At 39.0% G+C, this 23,727-nt stretch overlaps 2 protein-coding genes across 2 annotated transcripts; one reads left to right on the top strand and one right to left on the bottom strand.

Annotated features, from left to right (window-relative positions):
- Nucleotides 1-1,172: 1,172 nt before the first annotated feature.
- Nucleotides 1,173-12,633, bottom strand: metap1 (methionyl aminopeptidase 1). Its single transcript, XM_062439763.1, has 11 exons — nt 12,517-12,633; nt 11,122-11,173; nt 10,768-10,877; nt 10,273-10,333; nt 6,265-6,356; nt 6,053-6,136; nt 5,157-5,295; nt 4,230-4,361; nt 3,725-3,868; nt 3,568-3,633; nt 1,173-3,055 (listed from the first exon to the last, which is right to left on the bottom strand). The coding sequence occupies exons 1-11, from the start codon at nt 12,631-12,633 to the stop codon at nt 2,889-2,891; spliced, it is 1,164 nt and encodes a 387-aa protein (XP_062295747.1). The 3' UTR covers nt 1,173-2,888.
- A 101-nt stretch (nt 12,634-12,734) lies between these two features.
- On the top strand, nt 12,735-23,296 carry eif4eb (eukaryotic translation initiation factor 4eb). Its single transcript, XM_062439762.1, has 7 exons — nt 12,735-12,790; nt 14,871-14,974; nt 18,453-18,548; nt 18,685-18,748; nt 20,338-20,451; nt 22,403-22,542; nt 22,633-23,296. Exons 1-7 carry the CDS (start codon nt 12,773-12,775, stop codon nt 22,745-22,747), a joined length of 651 nt encoding a protein of 216 aa, XP_062295746.1. The 5' UTR covers nt 12,735-12,772; the 3' UTR covers nt 22,748-23,296.
- The last annotated feature ends 431 nt before the right edge of the window (nt 23,297-23,727 follow it).

Genomic DNA, 23,727 nt, shown 5'->3' with positions numbered 1-23,727 from the left:
TTTAAAATCACAATTAAGAAAGAACCAGACCTCTTTTTGTTTAGTCTACCTGCTGAAAGTGTCTCACTTTCTTTTCTGAAACATAAACTACTTGATAAATTGCTACTTTTGGTAAAATGTGTTGTGTTGAAATGGATTAAGGACACTGCTCCTACTGCCACTGTGTGGTGTAGAGAAGTTTTTCACGTGTTTCTGCATGAAATAACTAACTCTGTACTCAAAGGAAATGTTCAGGAATTCATAAACTTGTGGAGGCTTTTACTGGAATAGCCTCTCCGGATCAGACATTGTCCTCTGGAATGAAAGCCTTTGAGAAGGGACACTGAACTGTGACTAATGGTAGACTGATGATGGGACTAAAAGCTAAAAGTTTTCTCAGACAAGGATATATGGGATGGGGTTGGACTTTCTTGGGCAATTTTGTGTTGTGCTTTTTGTTATGTTGCTGAGTCTTGCTGTTTGTTATGAATTCTGTTGATGTGATAAAAAATAGTACATTTTACAATAAATTCTTTCAAAGGTAGAGGTATTTTCATCAAAAACAAGGTCAGTGGTCATTTCTTCAAGATTTTTGGAATAGCAATAACAAAAAAATAGGAAAAGTATTAGAAATGCTGTAAAAACTTTGACTCTTTGTATTGTATTTAATGCTGTATTTCTGTAAATATACAGATCATGAAGTCTAGACTATGATTTTTACTATTTGAAGAAACCTACAGTAAGTCCTACGTACATTCATACAAGGCAAAATGATGATTGTGATTGCACTTCACTGCTTCAGGTTACTTTTTCAGATATTTGCCATCAATTAGCTTATGTTAGTCACTGCAGACTAAATGCTTCACTGGCATTTAGTGGCACTAGTTTAAAAACAAAACTTGAAATTGAATGTTTGTGTACCTAAAAACCATTTATTCTGTTAATAGAAGCGTAGAGTATCTCTATTTAGCTTCTGAATTTAACTAGTGTACTTCAGGAGTAAACAAATGGTGTCAAAAATCACATTTCAGATACTGTTAACATTACACTATTACTGTCATTCCAGTGAGTTTAAAAAAGGAATTAAAGGGTGACAGGTGCCCATTTCTAGAAATAAAAGGCTGATGAATTAAGCAATATTCAGGATTTTCATCAGCAGTCAATTCAAGGACAAACTCACGCACACACACACACACATCTACAGAAGAGTCATTTATTACTCCAAGAAATACAAAGATGGCAGAGAAACTGTGATCACATTAGTCCTCTGAAAAATGTAGAAATAATGAATGCTGCTCACACCAGGAGAATCCCCACATCAAGGTAAATGGTGACCGTCGAGATAAAGGGGGAAACATCAGTTTAACTTGATACATCTGGCAAGTTTTAACTCCTACATTGACGTGTTTAAGGCTCAATTTGCTACACCGGGAGCTATTTGAAACATGAGACACCGAAAGAGAGCAGATTTTTAAAAGTTCAAGTGCTTGAACGGCTTTGTGCTCAATGTTGTTATTTTCTCATTTAGAGTTTCAGTACGTGGATGCTCTGCTGTTGCATCACAAGTCTCCTAGCAACCAACGGGGGCTGACGTCCTCAACTGGAAATCTGGCTGAGCACTATTAATAGCTTCAGGGTATAACAATTGGGATAGAATGCTTCTACTGGAAACATGATAGTTGACCTGGTGCTATGATTATTAGGTAGGCAACAGCTTAGCATGACCTGAAGCATTGACTTGTGGCAAAATGATTATTTGCCTTTCAAGTAATCAAAACCAGAACAGAAAATACATGTAGAGCTCAACATTAAGTATGAAGCTACAGCCAAAAAGATGTTAAATTAGTTTAGCATAAGACTGGAAATAAGGAGAAACAGCTTCCAACTAATTAATGTGTTGTTTTTAATGAATTTTTATGGGTCAGGGTGTTCATTTCTTGGTTGAGCTCACGCAACCACCCTAAAAACCACAATGTCATTTTCGTACTTGATGTTACATATTCATTTGGGAGCTTTAGAGGTTCTGGTGTGCCAGTCAGTTCAGTAGGGTTCAGAGCCAGTCTAGCTGTTTCCAGTCTTTATGCTAAACTAAAATCGTCTCCAGGCTAGGCTGCAGCTTTATATTTGGTATTAATCAGAATAACCGTTGAGAAACTTCCCTAATTGCTTCTGCTGCAATAAGAACTGAAGATAACCAACATGGCTGCGAAAGGATGCTTTTTTGTTGCCTGAAATCTGAACTTCTTGTTTTTTCCCCCAGCCTGGTGTTATTTTCTGAACCTGTAACACAAGTTCTGAGTTGCTACTTGGTGAGATTGGGCGACCTGTCGACCCCGTTTCCTGGAAGCCTCTTTTGTCTCTAGTACTGCTTCTTCTTTTCAAGTACATCTCTGGTAAATTCATAACGTCTGATTTAGTTAGCAGAGGCTGAGAGAAAAGAAGCTAGTTGAATTTACCCTGAGCTCCACACACCACAGACAACTACTAGCCAGCCAGTAAAAGCTCTGGGTGACACGATGACCCCAGAGGTCAGACCAGGGCCTGATGACTAAGAAAAACCCAATTTTATAAATATTTTAATACTTCCTATCACTTCACCAATAAAGCAATCCACATTTGATATAAGACACATTCAAGTACTTCCATTTAATGGGACCGATATTTAATTCAAAGAACAATGAGAGCCACAGTTAAACTGAGCTCTAAAGGAGTGGTGCCTCTTGTTTTGAGACGTGTGTATGTGTGTGTGTGTGTGTGTGTGTGTGTGTGTGTGTGTGTGTGTGTGTGTGTGTGTGTGTGTGTGTGTGTGTGTGTGTGTGTGTGTGTGTGTGTGTGTGTGTGAGACCCAGCCGTGCTGAGCGTCAGTGTGTCTGGAAAAGTCCAGTCCCTTGGTTCGTTCCGGTTCCAGCCTACACTTGACTCAGGAAATGAGCGCGACCGTTGTCCTCGAGGCGGCGGGTGAGGATCTCGCATCCGGTCTCCGTCACCAGCAGGGTGTGTTCGAACTGAGCCGAGCGTTTCCCGTCTCTGGTCACCGCCGTCCAGCCGTCGGGCCACGTCTCGTCCTGCCAGCCACCTGACATATTAAACACACACACGCGCGGCTTTGACTTACACGCTATCAATTAAACTGTGTTGTAGAAAGTCTGGCACCGGCTCACCGGATACCTGGAACGATTTTAATGCATGAATGAGTCTGAAGTACGAGAGATCATTTCACCTCCCGTGTGCCAGTTTTACAACCAGTTCGAATTCCTTAAGTCAAGGCTTGAGTGCAAAGATGAGTTTAAGGTTTCAGCTCTGACTCTAGAGCTGAAGTGATAAGTCAATTTATCAGTCAATGAACAGAAAAATAACCTGCTAATCTTTTAATAATGCATTACCTTCTTTTCCAAGCAAAATATCAAACATTCCCTTATTTTCAGCTCCTAAACTGTGAAGATTTGCTGCTTTTCTTTGTCTTAAAGTGACAGTAACCTTTTGTCTTTTAATTGTAGATAATTGTTTAAATAAGTTCTATTTATCTTCATCATTTCACTCCTTTGGTGATTTATACTCATTCTTCTTATAGACACTGATAACACTCACCTTCACATATCATGGGCTCAATGGTGAACACATGGCCAGGCTTCATAACTCCAACTGCTTTGTTTTCTGGAAATGAATGAAAACATAAATCACCCTGTTACACACAGCGCTTTACAAATGGAGCTGTATCTTTCCTGGCAGGTGCGTGGCTACTCACTGGCATAATGTGGCACGTTGGGAGCGGTGTGGAACAGTCTGTGGATGCCGTGTCCGCAGTAGCTCCTCACCACCGAGAAACCGTTGGCCTGCGCGTGCTTCTGGATGATGTTACCTAGTTCTCTGTAGCGGACGCCAGGCTTCACTGTAGGAAAAAAGAAGGGGAAGCCAAGAAGAGAGAAGAAAGCATAAAAAACACATAAAAAAACAATTTTTAAAAAGGCTCTCATTGAATAAAGAAAAGTAACCAGATGTATACTGAAGGAGACATTGTTTCTTTCAAAATGTTTAAATGTCAATTATCTGAGCACTTTTTATCCATGTTACCTTTAAAGTTGATATTAAAACCTCCTTGGAACCAGGTCAGAAATACAAATGCAGATACCAACACATATGAAATAAGCTTATATCAGTTATTCAGTCTAAAGTAAAGGTCTGGTTATTCCGGTCTCCACACTAGTGTAGCATTCTGTGTGTGTGCAGCATCATGAAGGTTGAGCTCCTACCAGAGTCGATGGCTTGCATAAGGCATTCGTATGTGGTCTCAACCAGCTTCTTCGCTCCTTCCTCAACATCTCCGACGTAGAAAGTTTCGTTAAGGTCGCCGTGGAAACCGTTGTGGTAGACGGTGATGTCCACTGCGTGAGCGAGAAAAGGGAGGAGTGTGTTAGCGCTATTGTGCTACACGGCAAAATGGATTGTGTTATGTTTCGAAAACAGGCTTCTGTTTCTGAAAAAGAGGCTTCTGTTATGAATAAACATTTATTGACGTGCGCAGTGAGTGAGCATCAGTTTTAATAAAAATTGGAGCCGTTTTGCAATGAGCAAAACAACCCAAAAAACTGCTGATGAAATTGGAATTGCTAGTGGGGCCAAACTGGGACTTTTCACCCACTTAAGCAGAAAGATGGAGAGCGGAGGATTTGACTAGCAAAGCCCCACTGGTAAAGGTTAATGAAACAATTTGTCTTGTCGGGCCACGCAGCGAGAGATGAGTTGCTGGCAAGTACTCCATCAGACGCTCCGAGGGGGAGTGGTGGATGGAAGACGTCCTCCTTAGCAGAAATATTCATAAAGAGGCTAAAATTGGCCAAACTCCTGCTGACACCATTTCAGGATGCTAGTACAAACCATTTGTCACGGAAGAGAAATCGCCCCCCGCCCCCTCTACTCTCTGTAATAAAACATTTGCCTACATCCAAACTTAGCCGAGATATATCTTAAAAGACTTGGTTTGACTTTGAAATGGTGACACAAATGGAGACGAATTGGGTCTTTAAGAATCTGTCTTAAGTAAAGGTCAATGTTGGGTTTGTTTAAGTGGATTCTGTTAATCAAAAACATTAAAAAAGTACCAAGATATGATTTACATAAACAGTTTTAAGCAGAAATTGTGGGCTGTGAATCATGTGTGGCGCACACAGTGAGCGTACCGTTGAGTATATCTCCGTCTTGTAGTAGTCTTCTGTCCGGGATGCCGTGGCAGATGACCTCGTTGACAGACGTGCAGCAGGATTTGGGGAAGTTGTAGTAGTTTAGAGGAGAGGGGTAGCAGTTCCTTTCTATACAAGCCTGAACAGACAAAAGCATGTAGTGATAAATGGTTAGCAGAGTGGCTGACGTGGAACGAAGATGAGTGACCCCTCATGCAGCTGCTCAACAGGTCAGTTTGGTTTGTCGTGCTGACTCTCAGCTAAAGACTAAGGAGGAGGGAGGAGAGGGGGGCAGAGCTTTTGAAATAAGAGCCCTGAGGCTCAGGAACAGCCTGCCCGAGGTAATGAGGCAGGTTGAGTCAGTGGCTTCTGTTAAATCTAGGCACAAAATGTACTTTTTATGACACCGCCTTCCCTGATTTCACCTGGCTCTACTTTTTATTCTGTTTTATGTACTTTTTTATATACTTTTATAGCCGTGGTTTTATGTGTTTCTACGTGAAGCGCTTTCTAACTTAGTTTTGATAAGTGCTGTAGAAATAAAGAAAATATTATTATTATTATTGTTGTTATTATGGTGTGTATGTGCACATCACCTGCTTCCATGTCAGGATATGAAAATAATGAACTGAAGTTAAGACTGAAACTCCACAGCAGGGGGCTCCGTTTACATGCAGCAACGCACTCTTTCATTATTTATTAGCAGCGGCTCCACAACAGCTATAAAATAGAGTTTTTTAAATAATGATTTTGGGAGAAGACACAATTTTCCATTTATGAGTATTTTCACAAAATCTCTAATTAAATTGAATTGAAGCTGCATATTTGTGTTATTAGAAAGCACAGAAGCTATAAAACCTCTGTGTGTGTGTGTGTGTGTGTGTGTGTGTGTGTACCAGATGCACTGCGTGGTCGATTTCTTCTGTAGTAATCCCCGTTTTCACCATCTCGGCTGCGATGTCTAGGACTTCTCGTGCCAGCTGCAAAAGTGACACAAAAAACCCAGAATGCGATCAATGGAAAATTAAAACGCCAACATGGCAACGCTTTGATAAAAACAGTCGTGACATCTGACAAAAAAAAAAAAAAAAGACGAGCTGGATTTTACCTTGCTCACTACTCTCATGCTTTCGATGTCTTCGGGACAAAGGATCTTGATCTGTGACGTCCCCTTCAGGAACTGCTCGGACTCGGACATTCCTGTGGGAAGGAGATAATGACAGACGACTGGAGTTATTAACAATAATACACGCTGCTGCTGCTGATGAGCCGAATCAAAGTGGGACTCTGTGAAAAAAAAAACAACTGCTGCTGTCAGTCTATCAATTTTTTCAGACCCAGCGTGAGCTGTGCAGCGTCAGAGCTGGATTTACTTTCTCCTAATCGATTCCAGTTTTCCATCAAAAGCAGCTGTTCAACAAGTTATCTGGCTGTGAGAAGGAATAAAGTACAATAATCGTGTCTCTACCACAATTTTGCTATAAAATGATTGATTTTATGTCGAGCATACGTGTTGACTTTTACCTTCTGAGGTGTCCGAATCCTGGGAGCTTCAAAGGGTCAAACAGATATTTTAGAATAAGCTTTATACCATAAGCACAGGTGATGTGAGGAACTTCAGTATTTTTGCGCTAATGAATCAACTATCTCTATCCATCTATCTATAGCAGAGTCTATACTCAGCGTAAACCATGTCTAAAGTCTAAGACTGAGATGAGCCGACTAATTAACAAAATCTAAATGATAATACACAGTCACTGGTTTTGTTAGTATTGCTACTTGTACAGTTTAATCTTCATTGTGTCAAATTTTACACTACTGAAGCTGTTCACTGATTTCTCATGAGATTTGGCTACAGAGTATCTGGTGCAATATGAGCATTTTGCATCACATCTGTCTAATAAACACAACAAAAAACACACAGAAGAGACCAAATCAACACAGGTTACATCAACGTTAAATGTATACAAGATCAATTATTTATTTCTAACCAGTGACAAAAGAAAGACTTTTTTTAGAATCTGAATAAACCAAACCTATCTCAAAATGACCTGAAAAAGTAAAGGATTGCTTTCATGTTGCATCTGTGGAATTTTTTGAAGCATAAAATGTCAGCACTGTCATATAGTGTAATGTAAATCCCTCATTAAAACTCATGTCTGGCCCTTTAACTCTATCATATTTCACATTTCATACTTTAAATTTTTTTAAACCATCTTTTTATTAATATAACTACTTATTTGTAGTGTTTTATTGTTTCATGTTTTATTTACATTATTCCTAAAGGCATCTCTCATTAGTATGAAGATCTAAGACTAAACTACAGCTTGAACACCTGAGCAGAGGCAAATGACGCTGACACTCACAATGATGACTCAGGAGAGCAGAGCAGGGCTGTGTGTTGTTGTATAAATAACTAGGTGTAATTCAACTGTAGATTCAATAAGATAAAATTGTTACTAACTGAGAAGCGCATTAGACCGGTATTTAAATGTGGTCAAAGCACTGGAGTCATCAACAATTCGTTGATCTATAATTTATTAACTCAAGATGATTGCTGGATGATCACGAATGGTTGCCAGGCAACACGGACTTTAGACAGGTTTGTGCACAAGTCAAATAAAGCCCTCCTTCTGACCCAAAGAGTCTACAGCGTGAGTGCAACAATCAATTACACTTACTTACGCTCTGAGGCCGCTGCTCAAAAAAAGAAACAAAGGATGAGAAAAATCAAACAGTGTGAACAACATGATGTCTTCATAACGTCACGGTCGGTTTATGTGGAATAATCAATATTTGATCATTTTTTTAAAACAATGCTGGATTTCACGTAGCAGTGCTATGTCAAGGAAAAAGAAATCCGCCTGTAACAATAGTGCTTTGGTTACTGAAAAGGCATCACATTAGAATGAAAGGAGACTGTAACCATGACTACCTGAGTATGGATCTATGCAGTCAGATGACAAGGATGTAGAGGTTGCCATGGTTGCACTATGAATGACTTGCCCGTAGAAATAGATGTAAATAGACCAGGTTACAATTACGGGGGTCTGATAAGTGACATAAATAAAGCATAAAAACCAGAGTATGTCAGCAGAGCTGTCAGCACAGTGACATACTGCTTGGCTGTTTAAACAGGCCAAAGCAGCTGCTGATGGAAATGTCATCAGGAGCGAGGTGCCTACAGAAAATTAAACACTTCTTACACGTTGAAATATGAGAAGGGAAAATGAGGAATTTACATCGAGTGAGGGAGACTGGTGCTGCTGATCCGACTGAGAGCAGACACCTCAGCCTGCAGCACTGTGCAGCTTTCAGCCACGTACGCACACATATCAGTTTATCTCTGAGCTGCATGCATGGATGAGCGCATTGTCCAGACTAATGCAACACACTGAGACTGGCCTTCAACAGGAGGCGGCTCTCGATGACCACTTGTGCGTTATCAAATCTCTGCCATCAGTGGATAACTGGTATGTTGCAGTAATTTCACAATCCAAGGATCTCAGAGGTTCCACTAGAGGACCTTAACTATTCCTAACCTGGAGCTTCTTATAACCCGAACTTTTAAGAAACTGTAAGGTCTTGGTTGTAGTTTCTGCTTTGTTTTACAAACCAGAACACTTTGAATATATGTCACTAAAAAGACAGCACTGCTTTGGAAACCAAGATAAATCTTGTCTTTATTATCCCGTTTGGTAGGCGAGTGTAGTTTTGGTACAAGCATTGATTTTCTTTCACATTTCTACATTATGACTTTTAAACTTCCCCGTCATTAAAAGAATGGAAAGAGGTCACCAACAAGATGGAATGAGACTGGCAGAAACCCAGCTTCTACTCAGTGACTGGCCCTCCAGCGCCGGGTGCTTCCCCTGGGACGGTTCTGCTGCCCCGCCAGATGCACCAGCAGTGAGGAAATCAGGGGGAAACAAACTGTGCAATGCCATCATTACAGAGTTCTTATTTCCTTCTAGCGAAAAACTGTGACGCAGCTTTTGGGTGCACTGCCCTGCTACTTAGTGGAAAAAACTGCTCATGACTGTTTACGTGGTTTTGAAAATACCTGAGGAACTTGAACATTACCTACTGCATTTATATAAAGTAACATGTCTTTTTTTAAACATTTAATATTTATCTTACACGTTGTGTACTCTTCCCCTGTATACAGTCATTCCTTGTGTGTATTTCTGAAGATTGCCTGTTAATTAACACTTCCTCTGCAAGCTCATCTAAACCCAAGTACTGCTTTACCAATTACCATGTTGCGAATGAGTTGTTGCATTTCTTTCCCTCAAGAGAACCTAAAACTTAAAAAACAAAAGCAGCCCATGTGACACTGCTTAACCTTGTAACCTTTCCTGTCAACTAACAGGAGAAACATTTCATTGGTTCTCATTTACAATTGTATCATAACCCTCATCTCCTCATATTCCACTGTTAAGACACATACTGCTCCAATGTGCACGTCCCTCTTCAGTTTTTTCTGCTAGATTTTAGGCATTAAGTCTCTCGGCCGTCACCACTTTGGAGCTGGGTGGTGGAAATTGTTTATAATGCTCATCAATCATTGCCACACGACATAATTCATACTTAATGATTAGACCGGCAGCTTAAAGCTCTGCATGCGGCCCCTCGCTGTTACATCCCACCATATGAACCAACTGGACAAAATAAACTAAATATTGCAGGTTTCTGCTATAATTAGAGCCTCGACAGAACCGGTGATAAAACTGTAATTTGATCTGAGGTTGGCGCTGGAAAAGCTCATGGGAGCGTTCAAATCTAAAAAGACTGATCGTAATGAGAGCATGAATCTGCTCAGTGCATTTTATGGTTATGAGCACAGTACGGTTTGATAGTAAATTGATTTATTAATATACACAACTTTCATTAAAATCTGTCCAGCAGGGGGAAAGTGTTGAAGAGACAAACTGAACATCACAACCCAGGCTGTGCTTCCATGAACACAGCCTTCAAATAGTTAAATGTATGATGTTCCTACACAAGACTACAATAGTGTAGCAGGTCTTAAAAAGGATCAATATGATTTCCAAATGGACGATGAGCCAATATGATCAACTGTTAATGTGCTTCCTTGTGAATGAAGCTTGGTTACCTCTGGGATGATCAGCATAGTCAGGTCTTTGGATGTCCCCAGACACGGGCCTCATGGGAGTCTACATCAGGGACCAAGAAGAGAGATAAGCATGTACAGCATATCGATATGTGGACATTATTTCTTATTGTGTGGTGTTCTGCCTTCTTTTTGGAGGCAGTTCAGTGTTTCAAAATTCCTCTGACACATTCATAATATGAAGCAACAGGTAGCAGTATATACCATGTTTTGTTTTTTTTTTTACAAAGTTTGAAATGTATGTAGTGGCATCTAGTATTTATGATGTGCTGTAACTCTTCATTACCAACGTGTGACCTCACCAAAAGCTCATCTGTGCAAAAAGATTCATTTCCACACAATTACAGCTGTTAGTGGTAAATATAAGCAAACTGGGAAAATTTGAACAATACAACTAATTGGAAACAAAGAGTAGCATCAATTATTCATATTGATAATAACATGAAATAATATGTGAAATATATTATTTTGTATTACCAGTGGGTAGTAAGGGCGTAGTTTTCCTGTGTAGCGGTAGCCTGGCCATGGGTCTGTGTTGATGTCGTTCTCCACACAGTTCTTAGTCTCATTCTGGTTCTTGTCGTCCTCTAATGAAACACAACCCAATAGTGTCAAGCATCTGGCACCACTGTGACACTTCACAGTAATGGAGGGTATCAGCTACACCTCACTTGCATAAAATAAGCTCTAACTTAACCACATTTCTAGTACAGTTATCGGATTCTAAAATTTCAACTTGTCCATCTATACTATACACTGTGAGCAATTCTACCACACAACATGACATCTATGTATCTAAATATATAACTAACAGTGATGGGTGATACCTACTTGCTTTTTTGTGAAGCAGCTTGTGAGATGCCCAGCTCCCTTTGAAACATTCCTGGAGATGAAAAAAAAACACATAAAAAGTTTTAAAGGGGAGGTCTAGCGAGAGACGCACATACCTAACCGTTACTGATGCAGTGCAAATTGCGCTCCAAAGTACACTTGACTTAATGTGTAACAATGTCATTAATCATCATGGACACTGTTCTGATACACAAGCCATTCAAACTTATTTCAGGATGCAACTAACCATCATTGTCATTATCAATGGATCAAGTGTGATATCTTAATGAATGAGATTATCTATAAAATGTCAGAAAATTGTGTAAAAATGCATGTTAAAATTCAAAAAGCAAACTATTCATTGATACGTTTCTGGCGGTATGTTCACTGCACTTTGCTGTTATTTTTATTGGTATACTTTCCTCAATGGAATGATTAACAGCAGTAAGAGACTAGAAATATATAGAACGAGGTCCAGTAGCACAGCCAAAATTGCAATCACATCAAAGGCCTCTAGGGTCAAATACCATGGCACCACAAGAGCACTTCATCTGCCACCCGACCAATCTATTTATAAAACTTTTGACTCAAAAGGACGTATGGCAGATCTACTTAAAACAGCTCTTCTGCAGAGAGAGTATCACACCATACGAGTTTATTAGTGTAGTTTAATGTTGGACTTTAGTGGCAAAGACTTCAGTGTCTGCTGCAAGACAATTAAGCCCCAGGGCAGCATCCAAAGACAATATCAGCTATCAGATGTGCCTCACACTACTTGTTGCAAGCCACCCGCATATTTTAATGGAAGGCAGATGTAGTGGCAACCGGTCTGTCAATGCTAATAGTTATAACACTGGTTAACTGAACAGACTTATTGATTCATCTTTACCAGAATGATTTGTGAATGGTGCTTGGTCAGAGAGGATAGCAAGTGACTAACGACAACTTTAGCAGCACTATATAACTACATAGACGTTATGTGCAGGTTAATTTTGTATGAGGATACATTAAAAAGCAGTTGATTTACATTATTTCATACACGGTTGTTGCTCTATGTGCTTTTTAATTGGGTCAAGGATGTAATATCAGTGACTTTACAGCTAATCAGCCAACCGTTAGCTAGCTAAATGTTTTCACTTGGCCTAACTGCTACACAGTTAGCATCAGTTACAATTAATGACTGCGTTATTCATCCTCAGCCACCTGTATAACACACTATACAAGCTGATCTTTAAACGCCACCTTTTTAAATAAACACGTTATTAGCGGTTTACCAAGCACCTACACATGTCTGCCTAGCTTGACAGTTAGCAGCCTCGTGAGGAGACACGGGGGGCCTTGCTGCGCGGCTACAGCCGACATTTAAACCGGACGAGTGGAGATAAAGAGCAGTACCTGTGAACAGAAATAGGAGCCTTGAATATCAAGCTTTATACATGTGGGACACTGAAGTTTGGCGTCCTTGCTGCAGCCGTCTGTCTCACACTCCCTTCTCGCCTCGGTGCTCGCCATGCCTCCGTCTGCAGGAGGGGTGGAGTCGGCGTCGGATCAGCCAGCCAGCGGCGGCTCACAGCGCATGTGCGCAGCGGGGCGGTCACGTTGCACAGCGCTGACCAATCAACACAGAGCTGCCCTAACACAGATTTGTAAGATGGCGACCGCCGAACCGGTGAGCACTTTCTCTGAAAAGAAACCCAAAAATATATAAAAAACATTTCGGGAGGGCTTGTCGTTTTAATTACAGCGCGAGGTCACACCTTAAAGTTGTATTGACGTGTTTCATTATTAGTCCTCAAATTGAAATTGAGTGTAGTTACATTAACACGGGTTGTTATGAGTTGTGTAAAGTTTGTCTTTAAGCGTGAAAAGAGCTTGTGAGTGGAGACTTCCTAAGTTTAAAGCTGACGTTATGGCTAACCGACGTTCCGTTACCAAACCAAGCTCCACTCCGAAATTAACCAATTTTTACGTAGCTCGGCTTCTCCGTAAAAAAAACTATATTTAACAAACGATAATTTAACATACGTATACTTGTTATAGACTATTAGTAAATTCGGCATGTAGAATAACCCACCAAATACAAACATTATTTTAGCAGCTGTCAAAAATGAGTTGACGCTACTCTCTGTCGACCTCTAAGTTACGATGCAACGTTAACTATTTTAGTCAATAAGTTTAACGTAATTCAGCTAATTAGCGTTAGTTGGTGTTAAAACAGCCAGAGGGGCGTTTTTAAAAGTTTATAGTTGTGTCATTACGTACTGTTTACTGTATGATATGACTCCATATTTCTGTTGAAAGGTTTTAAGGTCATGTTATCGCCAACTTTTTTATTAAAAGAGCAAATGTGAGAAAGAAATTTTGCGCGGTGTTGCAATCATTTTGAGAATAAATGCGGCCCAGGCTAACTAAGAAGTTAACTTTAATGTTACAACACTAGCGAGTCACGTTAATGTTAGCAGCGGAGCGAGCTACATCCCAGTGAAATGTGTACCAGATGTTCATATCGGGTTTCGTTAGTGAAATGTTTAATGATCATTTAATTGTATTGAATCCATTTCTAAATTCATGTGAGATTGTTGTTGTTTTTTGTCAGCCGGGTTCTGTCTAAGTTTTGGATAATATTTAATTGTAACGTTACCACCAACTAGCTGTTAGGTTGCTTATGTAACTTAATCAACAACTGTACATATAGGCTAATGTCATGTAACCGTTACAGGCAGGCCCAGATTAACACAGTGTGGTGTAGGGTGACCATATTTGAAGGGCCCCTCCTCCCACTGTAGACGTGAAAAATGAAGTTTACCATGAGTGTGTACAGACTGTAGATTTACATGAATGTAATGCTGAAGTACAGGCTCAAAACACGTATACAGAAAACATGTTAGACATAATGAAAGGGCCTGACACCATGTATAGACATGGGCCGACAAATGCCATGTAGCCCGTACACTGATCTCACATCCAATACTACACGTCATGCTAAATATTATCTGCATCATAAATGGTCTGTGTGAGGAATATATGCAAAACCATTAGACTATGTCTATAAAAGATCATTACACACATATACCAAATATGGCAAGCCTAGTAATGACAGTTGCAAGCAACCACTTCAACAGCTGAAAGATCACAGGGCACCAGGTGAGGTGATGTCATGGTATAAGGAATAGCACACTGAGATAATGTATTGAAATGAGTAGGCTGTCATGGTAACAGAAACAAAACCAAAGTGATGAAAACAGAATATATATTTAATTTTCATTTCACAATCCACAGATGAAAATGCTCAGAAGCGGCAGATCGAACATTTCCAAAGGCTTGATTTTCCTTTTGGTCTTTGTCAAACAGACAATAAAATAGTTAACTAAACTCAAAAAATACGAAGATTTACTTATTCCACACAGGAGGCTGGGTTAGTAAAATGGTGTAATGCTGTTATTACTGAAATAAACAGCGTCTCCCTCTCTCTTTCAGCTGCTCTCCACACCTCCATGGTGCTGAAAGACGCACAGCTGTGGCTATATTTCAACTGTTTTCTTATACTTATTATTCAGATTCTTATTAATAAGAATAATGATAAATAAAAGCAAAATCAAGTGATTTATACATGTTGTATCTGTTATTTCTGACCATGAATGAAGCAATAAATGGTTAATCCAGCCCAGGTTAGACAACAATATGTCCATTAAACCTACACTTGAAAATACGATCACATCTCTACCCCACTGTTTGTTTGCTTTTTTTAGGAAACCAACCCAAGTCCACCTCAGCCTGATGAAGATGGAGCTGAGGAGACTGGACAGGAGATTGTGAGCCCAGAGGCCTACATCAAACACCCCCTCCAGAACAAGTGAGAGACTGCTCTTCTCTTCACGCTCACAATTAAAAATGTATATAACGCAGCGAGTGTCTATCTGATAAAGGCGAGCTTCTGAGCGCACATATTTGATCTGACATTTGAATTAATCAGAATGGCATTAGCAGTTACAGTGTCAAGAAGGTCACCATGTGAAGCAGCACAGTGACATTCACCTGGCATCAATGAATCATTTGAATCATAGAAATTGCTGCACTGCATACTAGTTTTGTGAGCAAGCGGAAAAACATGCCAAAATTGAAGGTTTACTGCATGTTAACACCTGCTGTATCAGCAACTTTTTTTTTTACACCAAAAGGTAAAATAGAAAGTTTTCATCTTTCACTTTTATAAAAAAAAAACAATATTGTTGCCTTTACATAACTGTGATGGATGGTGTCACATACTGGGACGCACAGCCATGACGAAAGAGGGAGACGCACACAACCAAGCCAATTAACAAACTGTTTATTGAAAAAGAGAAAGAAGAGAGGAACCTAAAGTAACAATGGTGTGTGTGTAATCAGTAAGATCAGCAGTGAAGGTGAGTGCATCAGTGGGGAAGTGTGTAGATGCAGCAACACAAACCAAACGCCAACCAAAAAATCAATTGGTGTGTCACGGAATGAGAGCACACAGCAACTGAGCTCAGAAAGTGGTTTTGAAGGAGAACTGGCACACAGGGCCCCGGTGCAGCCAATGTTGCTGATGACACTCCGTCACGCCCACCTCCAGAACCCACAGAGACAGCAGGTAACAGGCAGAGAGGGAGGAGAAAGTAATCACAGATGAATAGAGTTTATACTGTTATTTCTATCATCTCTGTTTTATATCATTGTAAATTCTATAACTTTAGGTTCTGGACTGACGATCAGATAAAACTTGACATTTGAAGATGTCAGCTTTTGCTCTTTTCACTATTACTTAAAGGATAGGTTACAAAAAAAAAGTCTGTCTTAAAAAACAGCAGTCAGGTACAGATATGAACAGTGAAAGAGGTTTTCCTCGCTGTAATCATTCCTCTTGTTCATACTGACTATAGAAGATCTCCTTCAAATGTGCTTTCAGTGGAAGTGATTAGGCCCAAAAAACAGTTATTTAGTGCAAAAATGCATATAAAAGTAGATGTGAAGCTTATATTAGGATTCAGCAGTCTGAGTTAGACATATCAAGAGGATACCTGATACATTTACAGTTTTTTTAGAATCAAATTCCATGTTTGTGTTTCCTTTTTGAGCTGTGGTGGAAGTATAGTAACAAAAAGAGGGACTTGGCAATGAACTAAAATTGAAAGATATCTACTTGATTTGACTCATTTGGACAGCTGAAGCTTCATATTAGCTTCAGGTCAAGTTTTTGCACAGAAGCAGGACTGTGGATTTTGTCCTCTATCACTTACATTGTACGTACATCATAAAGGGTGTCTGATAATGGTCAGTATGAACAGGAGGAATGATTGTGTGGAAGAAAAAAAAACTGTTTCAAGGTTTATTTGGACTCCTGGGTGTTGCTTTAAGATAGACTTGAAAAATTGTGAACACGTCCTTCGACATTTCAACAAATTAATCAATAATGAAAATAATCATTATGTTCCAAGCTTAGTCTAATGTTCTGTTTTTAATTTAAGTCACAGTTATGTAAGCATTTTAATGTAATGGACTTTGGTCAGTAGTAATGCACGAATTGCTTCGGCTTGCCTGTTGAATCGTTTGGGTTTTAATTAATAAAAGTTGGATCAGAATGTAATTAAAATAAATCCTAGTTATTTTCTAAAAGTTTTACTCATAGAAGGCAGAAGAGAAAATTGGCACACACTGGTCGTGTCTACACATGACATTCACATACACCAGTATATAATCAGCCACTGGCTGTGCTGGGCAGCTCCCACATGGAAGTATGTGGAGCTATATCAATGTGAAGTGAGGTGAAATATATGCATCAGCAGCTTCAAAGAGGAGATTGGTGACTTTTATATCTCACTATTGTTTGATCTCTCAGCATCGCCTGAGAACACGACCCTTCCTCCATACAACTGAACACACTCTTACAGAAGGGAAAGCGAGACATGAATTGACCATTCACCAAAAAAAATACAATGACTGCAGTGTTCAAGGAGAAAGAGGAGCAATTCACAAAACTGGCTGGGCACTCCACAAGATAAAAACTAAATGTCAAAAAAACTAAGTAGATGGGGAAAAATGTTCACTTACTAGATAGATTGATTGGTTATTTTATCTATTTTCAGCTTCATTTGTCAAAATATCAACACTCGTAAAAATGTGAGAAAATAATTGTGATTACATTTTGTTAATTTCTCTAATTCTAGGCTCGTACAAAAGCAATAAATGTAATGATATAAATACTGTTAATAACGTTGATTACATTGTGCCAATAGTTGTAGGTTAGCAGTGTGATCTGTGGCTCTGGTCTGTCTGTGTGTTTTATGTCTTTAGTATTAAAGTGGATTGCGTCTCACAGTTCAAACACTTGCAGTCGGCTGGATTGGAGATTTTTTATTTCCCCACAGAAACACTGTGATTGTTTGTGATGGTCTGCTGACCTGTCCGGAGTGTGTCACTGCATCCTGCTCCGTCCATACTCACATAGCTTCCAGCTCCATGATGGTGCTGAATACAGATAGGCGTTGAATGCATATTTAATATATATTTAAATTCCACAAAGATGTTTATATCCAAAAGGGTCAAATAGAAAAGGCAAACTCAACAGAAAGCCAGTCGGATAAAAGAAAAGTTGTAACTTAAACACTTTTTTTAGTTTCTTTATAGGTCAGCCTGACAGTGAGGTGTAACATAAGTTAAAAATATTCCCACAAAATTAGTGGAACGCCTTCATTATTTATCATTTGTTTGGATAAATTAGTATGTCAGACATGATTTTTTACACTTTTTTTTTTGTTTTGTTTTTGACCCATATATTTCTTTGCAGTGACACGGGGTACATGAGTATCCCAGCATTCATTGGAAGGCAAAGAAGCACCCTAAAGAGGTCCATCAAAGGCAGATCATCAAACATTTAAATGTTTTACTAGACAAGCGAACAACGATTACACAAATGTGCCTTTTTCTCGCATTTATTTGACTGTGCTCTCTTTTAAAAACAGCACCTACACCCACTGACAGACTGGCTGCTTCATAATTAGTTAAACAGTCACATTTTCCTATATTATTCCTCAACCTTAAGAGCTTAAGGCAGTGGCTGAGCCATAAGAGGATTCAGCAACGAACAAGCATGTCATAGCTTCACAATTAATTGGACCACCAGAGCAACGGCGTGATTTACACAACAGTTTGCGTCTGCAGCATCCAGGTGCATCCATATGTGCCCCCCCCCCCCCCCCCTTTTGCTCAGAAAGCTCAGTGGCTTTCGGTTGCTTTTGTTTACCTCGTGTTTAATTAGGGGTTTTTGTTACATTTATGCAAATTCTTCCTTTTTCTGCTTTTCACCCCGACAGATGGTCTCTCTGGTTCTTCAAGAATGACAAGAGCAAAACATGGCAGGCCAACCTGCGACTCATCTCCAAATTTGACACGGTTGAAGATTTCTGGGCGTAAGAAGAAATAAATCCTCTTTTTTTTTTTCCTTAACCTCCGTGGAGGAACTGTAGCAGTAAAATCATACAAGTGTATACTGGAATACTATGAGATCAACCTGTTTTGTTAATGCTGTACTCTCTTTTATTATAGCCTCTACAACCATATCCAGTTGTCAAGCAACCTCATGTCAGGCTGCGATTACTCTCTTTTCAAGGTACGTTTGATTTATTTACCATTTATGTAAATGTACAGAGAGAGGTAGTTTTGATACTGATTCATGTCAGTATCCTATTTGGTGCTGAGTTCATTTTTTAAATATTTTACACGCCATATTACTGTATTGTTATTTTAACACTATGTAGAAGAACAGTGTTTTCTCTCTCACACTATAACTCATAAAGGAACCATGTAAAATACTATGAACATTATTCCTTAAAAGTGAAAGGTCTCATTAACACTGTTTGACATGAGATCTGACAAAAATATGTAACATTATACATATCAAGTGTGAGGATTGGCATGCTTTCTCTGTTTTATGTCATTGTCAACAGAATATCTTTTGAGTTTTACACTGTTGGTTGGACAAAATAACCTGAACAAGGGCTTTCCACCTTTCCCCACAATTAATTGATTAGTCAAAGAGAAGGTCTGCAGATTAAACAATAATAAAAATGATCATTAGTTGCACCCGTATAGAAAAACCCAAACATCAGATAATTCAAACTAAATGAATGCCTGAGCCTCATGTGGCAACCAATGTCATTTACACTGTGAATACAGGGAAAAAAAGTCATTTGGTCTCAAAATAGAATCCAAAATTTTATTTACAACTGAGGAAAAGGGCATCAAATTAAAATTTGAATGTAAGCTTTTTATCAGCAGCTTATCAAAAAAGAAAAACACAAATCCACACTATGAGCGACAAAGCTACATTGTCACCGAGTTGCTGCTGAACCCAAACGGTAAAGATGAGTTTAAATTAAAATTTTTAGACAGAACGGAACAGCAAGTTGAAATGATGTAACAAAAACATATAATTGGTTGCCGCTTCACCACGTCATATAGCACTACAAGTGTCGGCAAGAACAATACTGGATTGAATCATTGACGCAAAAGTCAAAACAAAAGGATCAGCAAACAAGGACAGATATATGCAAGGATTTTTCTCTGCCTACTTCCAACTGCACTTGATTCAGCTCATTTCACCAGACGTGATGATAGAAAATAGGTAGCGTGGGTGGAAGTTTAGTAAGTTGAATAGCAGGGGGCAGCTAGCAGCCACTAATTACACTGCGTTTGAAATGAGGCAGTAATCAAATGTGACTGAAGCCTCTGATTATTGCACTTTTATTGAAATCATTAGCTGGATCATCTCTGTCAAAGGCTAACCAGCCCTATTTTTAATTATATCTGTGGAATTACTTCATCAGCGCCTGTAGAAAGTTAACATTTTTCGCATTTTACTCATCAGAAATCTTGGAAAATGCAATATTTTAACAAACACTGCAATAAAAATCTGAATTCTGAGGCATAAACAGAGAGGAAAAAAATATGTTTACCAAATATTTAATCATCCCTTGATGCTGTTGAGTTTTTGGTACCTGTTTAGCATTCCAGCTGCAACTCCTAATCAGATTTCAAGACTTTTTTTTGCCGGGATTATTGAAGAGCCAGAAAAGATGCATTTCTTACAGGCAAATATTAAAATCATGCTGAAACCTGATTTATTTTAAGAAGCTGTTTTAAAGTTTTGCTGCGATGGTTTAGGATGTGTGTATTGACAATTTTGAACCACGGCTGCAGGACGGCATCGAACCCATGTGGGAGGATGAGAGGAACAAGCGTGGCGGACGCTGGCTGATCACACTCAACAAGCAGCAGAGGAGATCAGACCTGGACCGCTTCTGGCTGGAAACTGTAGGTTTGGCTGCGGCCTGCGGTGCTTTGTATCCTACTCAAACAAAGTGACACCATTAATCATATCTCGAGCCCCTTCCCAAAGGAGTACACTTATTACCTGCTGGCATCCATAATTAGTTCTACCACTCTATCATTACATTAGTCACGCTGTAGAAAGGGGTGATTACATCCTATCATATCTTTTTGAAAACTCAACTGAAATGCAGAGTGATCAGACGGTCTTTAATGTTCTTTTTAAGACACAGAGGTTTTATCATGAGAAAATCTGCTATGTTACTGACTGTATACAGAGCGGATGATGAGGGTTCAAAACACAGTCAAATGGGCAAAATTAAAAATGAGATTGCTTGCAGCTAAGTCTGCAGATCACGCAGAGTTGTGGTGTACTCTCCTGCTGCTCTAAAGGTCACTGACAGTGATACACAGACATTTAGCAAGCTATGACTTGCCAGTGAGCAAACAGCACTTACTGTGCTGTCAATACTGTAGCCATTGACCTCTCGGGAATGGAGTGACATTCACATTTTTTTTAATGGCCACGGACAGTTTTGAATGAACAGTTCTTCAGCTCCGATACCAGGTTGTCATGAAGGATGAAAGGTGATGCTCAGACCTGAACAAGGACCAACAAATTACAGTCCTGCATAGGTACTGGCTGAGAACTTGGATATTACAGTCAAAGATCCGCTCATAAAACGTCTCACCAGGAGAGTTTTGAAAACACAAACTCATCACATGGTGGTGAATCCTCTTAGCACCCTATAGGTCAGAAAGCTTTAAAGTAAGAAAAACATGATTTATTCTGACAGAGAAGTGTCTCCAGAGTCTTGAACCACCTATCCTTCCTTCCAGCAATACCAGTGAATAAAACGTAATCTCATTTATACTCCTTCAGGCCATCAGTGGCCACATCGAGCGCTCAAAAGAACCCCTGCAACATCTTTGATTTTTTTCATGGTTTTTACAGTATATGCTGACAGAAAAGAGTCCAGATTCTTATCAGAGTCAATTATTTTACAGCAGCGTGATGTTGATTTTACAGCTTTTAGTTTGCAAAGAACATTTCCTATCATCCAATGAGTTAGTGTTTCCAACATTATTCCCATAAAAAGTTAACAGTATAATTTCATTGTGAGGTCCACACAGGACCATGCTATGTAGTATAGTCCTTGGTCCTGATCAACCAAATCTTTGTATTTGTTCTGTCAGACCAAATCCTGCATATAGCTTTTAATTTCTTGTCTCATGTAATTGATTTGATAATTTCTATCTAATCTACTGTTTGTTAAAATAACATTTTGGTCATCATGTAAACACTAAAAAGTTCTGGTGGGAATGTCAGACGTGACAAATCTGATTTTGGATTATTAGGGATTTGGATTATTAGTCAATGTTCTTTGTAACTACAGAAAGTTAATATTTTACTTCCATTTATCTTAAACTTAATACATTAATTTTACGCCATAGCAGCACACACTGAAAATGTTCATGTCTAAGGTCTTCGTCCTTCATGAAAATGTGCAGGATTCAAGATGTCAAGTAAATAATCGCATCAAGAGCTGTAATGATTAGTTGATTAATCAATTAGCCGCCAACTGTTAGATTAATCACCAACTATTCTGATTATTGATTCATTGTTTGGAGTCAATTTTTTTTGTGAAGATTCTCAGATTCCTGCTTCTCAAATAAAAATATTTTCTGGTTCATTCAGTATTCTGATGGTAAACAGATTTTTTTTTAGTTTTGGAGAATTGGTCAGGACAAAAAAAGACATCTGAGGACGTCATCTTGGGCTTTGGGATCAATGATGGACATTTTTTCACAGTTTTTTGACATTTTATTGAGCAAACAACTAATTGATTAATCAAGTAAATGATTGACAAATTGAGCAAAAATGAAAAATAATCAATAGTTTAATAGTTTTTGTTCCTCTTCATCACCACTCCAGCTCCTGTGCTTAGTTGGAGAGGCCTTTGACGACTACAGCGACCAAGTCTGTGGCGCCGTGGTCAACATCCGCACAAAAGGAGACAAAATAGCTGTCTGGACGTCAGACTACGAGAACCGGGAAGCTGTAACACACATAGGGTGAGGCAGTCCTTCAGTGTTGGCTTGAGTATATGTGTTTTTAATGATGTCCCTGCATCCTCTTACGGTGTCATTTTCCCCTGTCAATAGGAAAGTTTACAAGGAGCGTTTGGGCCTTCCCTTGAAGATGACCATCGGCTACCAATCTCACGCAGACACAGCTACCAAAAGCGGTTCAACCACCAAGAACAAATTTGTCGTTTGAGAAATACCCCTATGTGCCTCTTTCATCCTCTTGTCTTATTTGTTGTTGGTGCGTATGTTTACTTTGCTGCAAAGACACTGCGGAACGCATTCGGGAAGACAAACCTAATCCAAGACTACATGCCAAATGTTTCCATAACCTACCCAGGACTTGAACTACAGGGAAAACCCCACGAAAAACACTAACAATGAGAGGTATTAATAGTGGTTGATATTTAGAGTGTTCATACTCTACTAAAGAAATTTGTGTTAATTTCTTTTCTTTTTTTTTCTTTTTTAATGGCAAGCAATCCTGAAATGCAAAAACAATGTATATTTCCCATTTTCTACAGCATCGTTTGTTTGCTGTAATCCTTAATGAAAGTAAACCCCTTTTAATTTATTATATTAATTAGCCTGCATATATATTAGATTGCTAGGCCTTTATTTTATGCTGCTTCTTTCTTTTTTTTTTGCCTTGAACTGTTGCACGTAATCAGCCTTTTTAAAGTATTTCATGACTCATATTAATTTGAGTGTTAATATAATTAAAACATTGGTTTTGCAATTATTAGCTGTTAAATTGTGGATTTTTCTTGTTTTGCAACTTGTATTTAGTACATTCCTTGATTTAAGTGGTTACTACTGACTTGCAGTAGTGCTGTATTGTAGGATATCAATTTAATAGTGACTTGACTTTAATCTGCCATGAATTGGAAGGCAAAAAAGCGGAGGATGACCGTAAATCCAGGCTGTTACTCACCTCATTTAAAAATATTTATAGTACACCATCTAATAATTTTCTGCCAGTGGTCGACATTCCAACCGTGTAAAATAAAATACTAAAGGAGACATGATTAATCTCAGGAAAAGTCCACCTCTCAGCTTCCAAGCAGTTTAGGATTTACTATTAGCCCTAGCTGGTGTGAAAGTGCCAAATTCAAAACCCATCCACCACCCCAAACCCCATCCTGAGATCCCTTAAAATGTCAGAACAGAAAG

This window comes from Scomber scombrus, chromosome 19, assembly GCF_963691925.1.
Source record: "Scomber scombrus chromosome 19, fScoSco1.1, whole genome shotgun sequence".
Lineage (NCBI taxonomy): Eukaryota > Metazoa > Chordata > Actinopteri > Scombriformes > Scombridae > Scomber > Scomber scombrus.
This window is presented reverse-complemented; position numbering and strand designations above follow the sequence as displayed.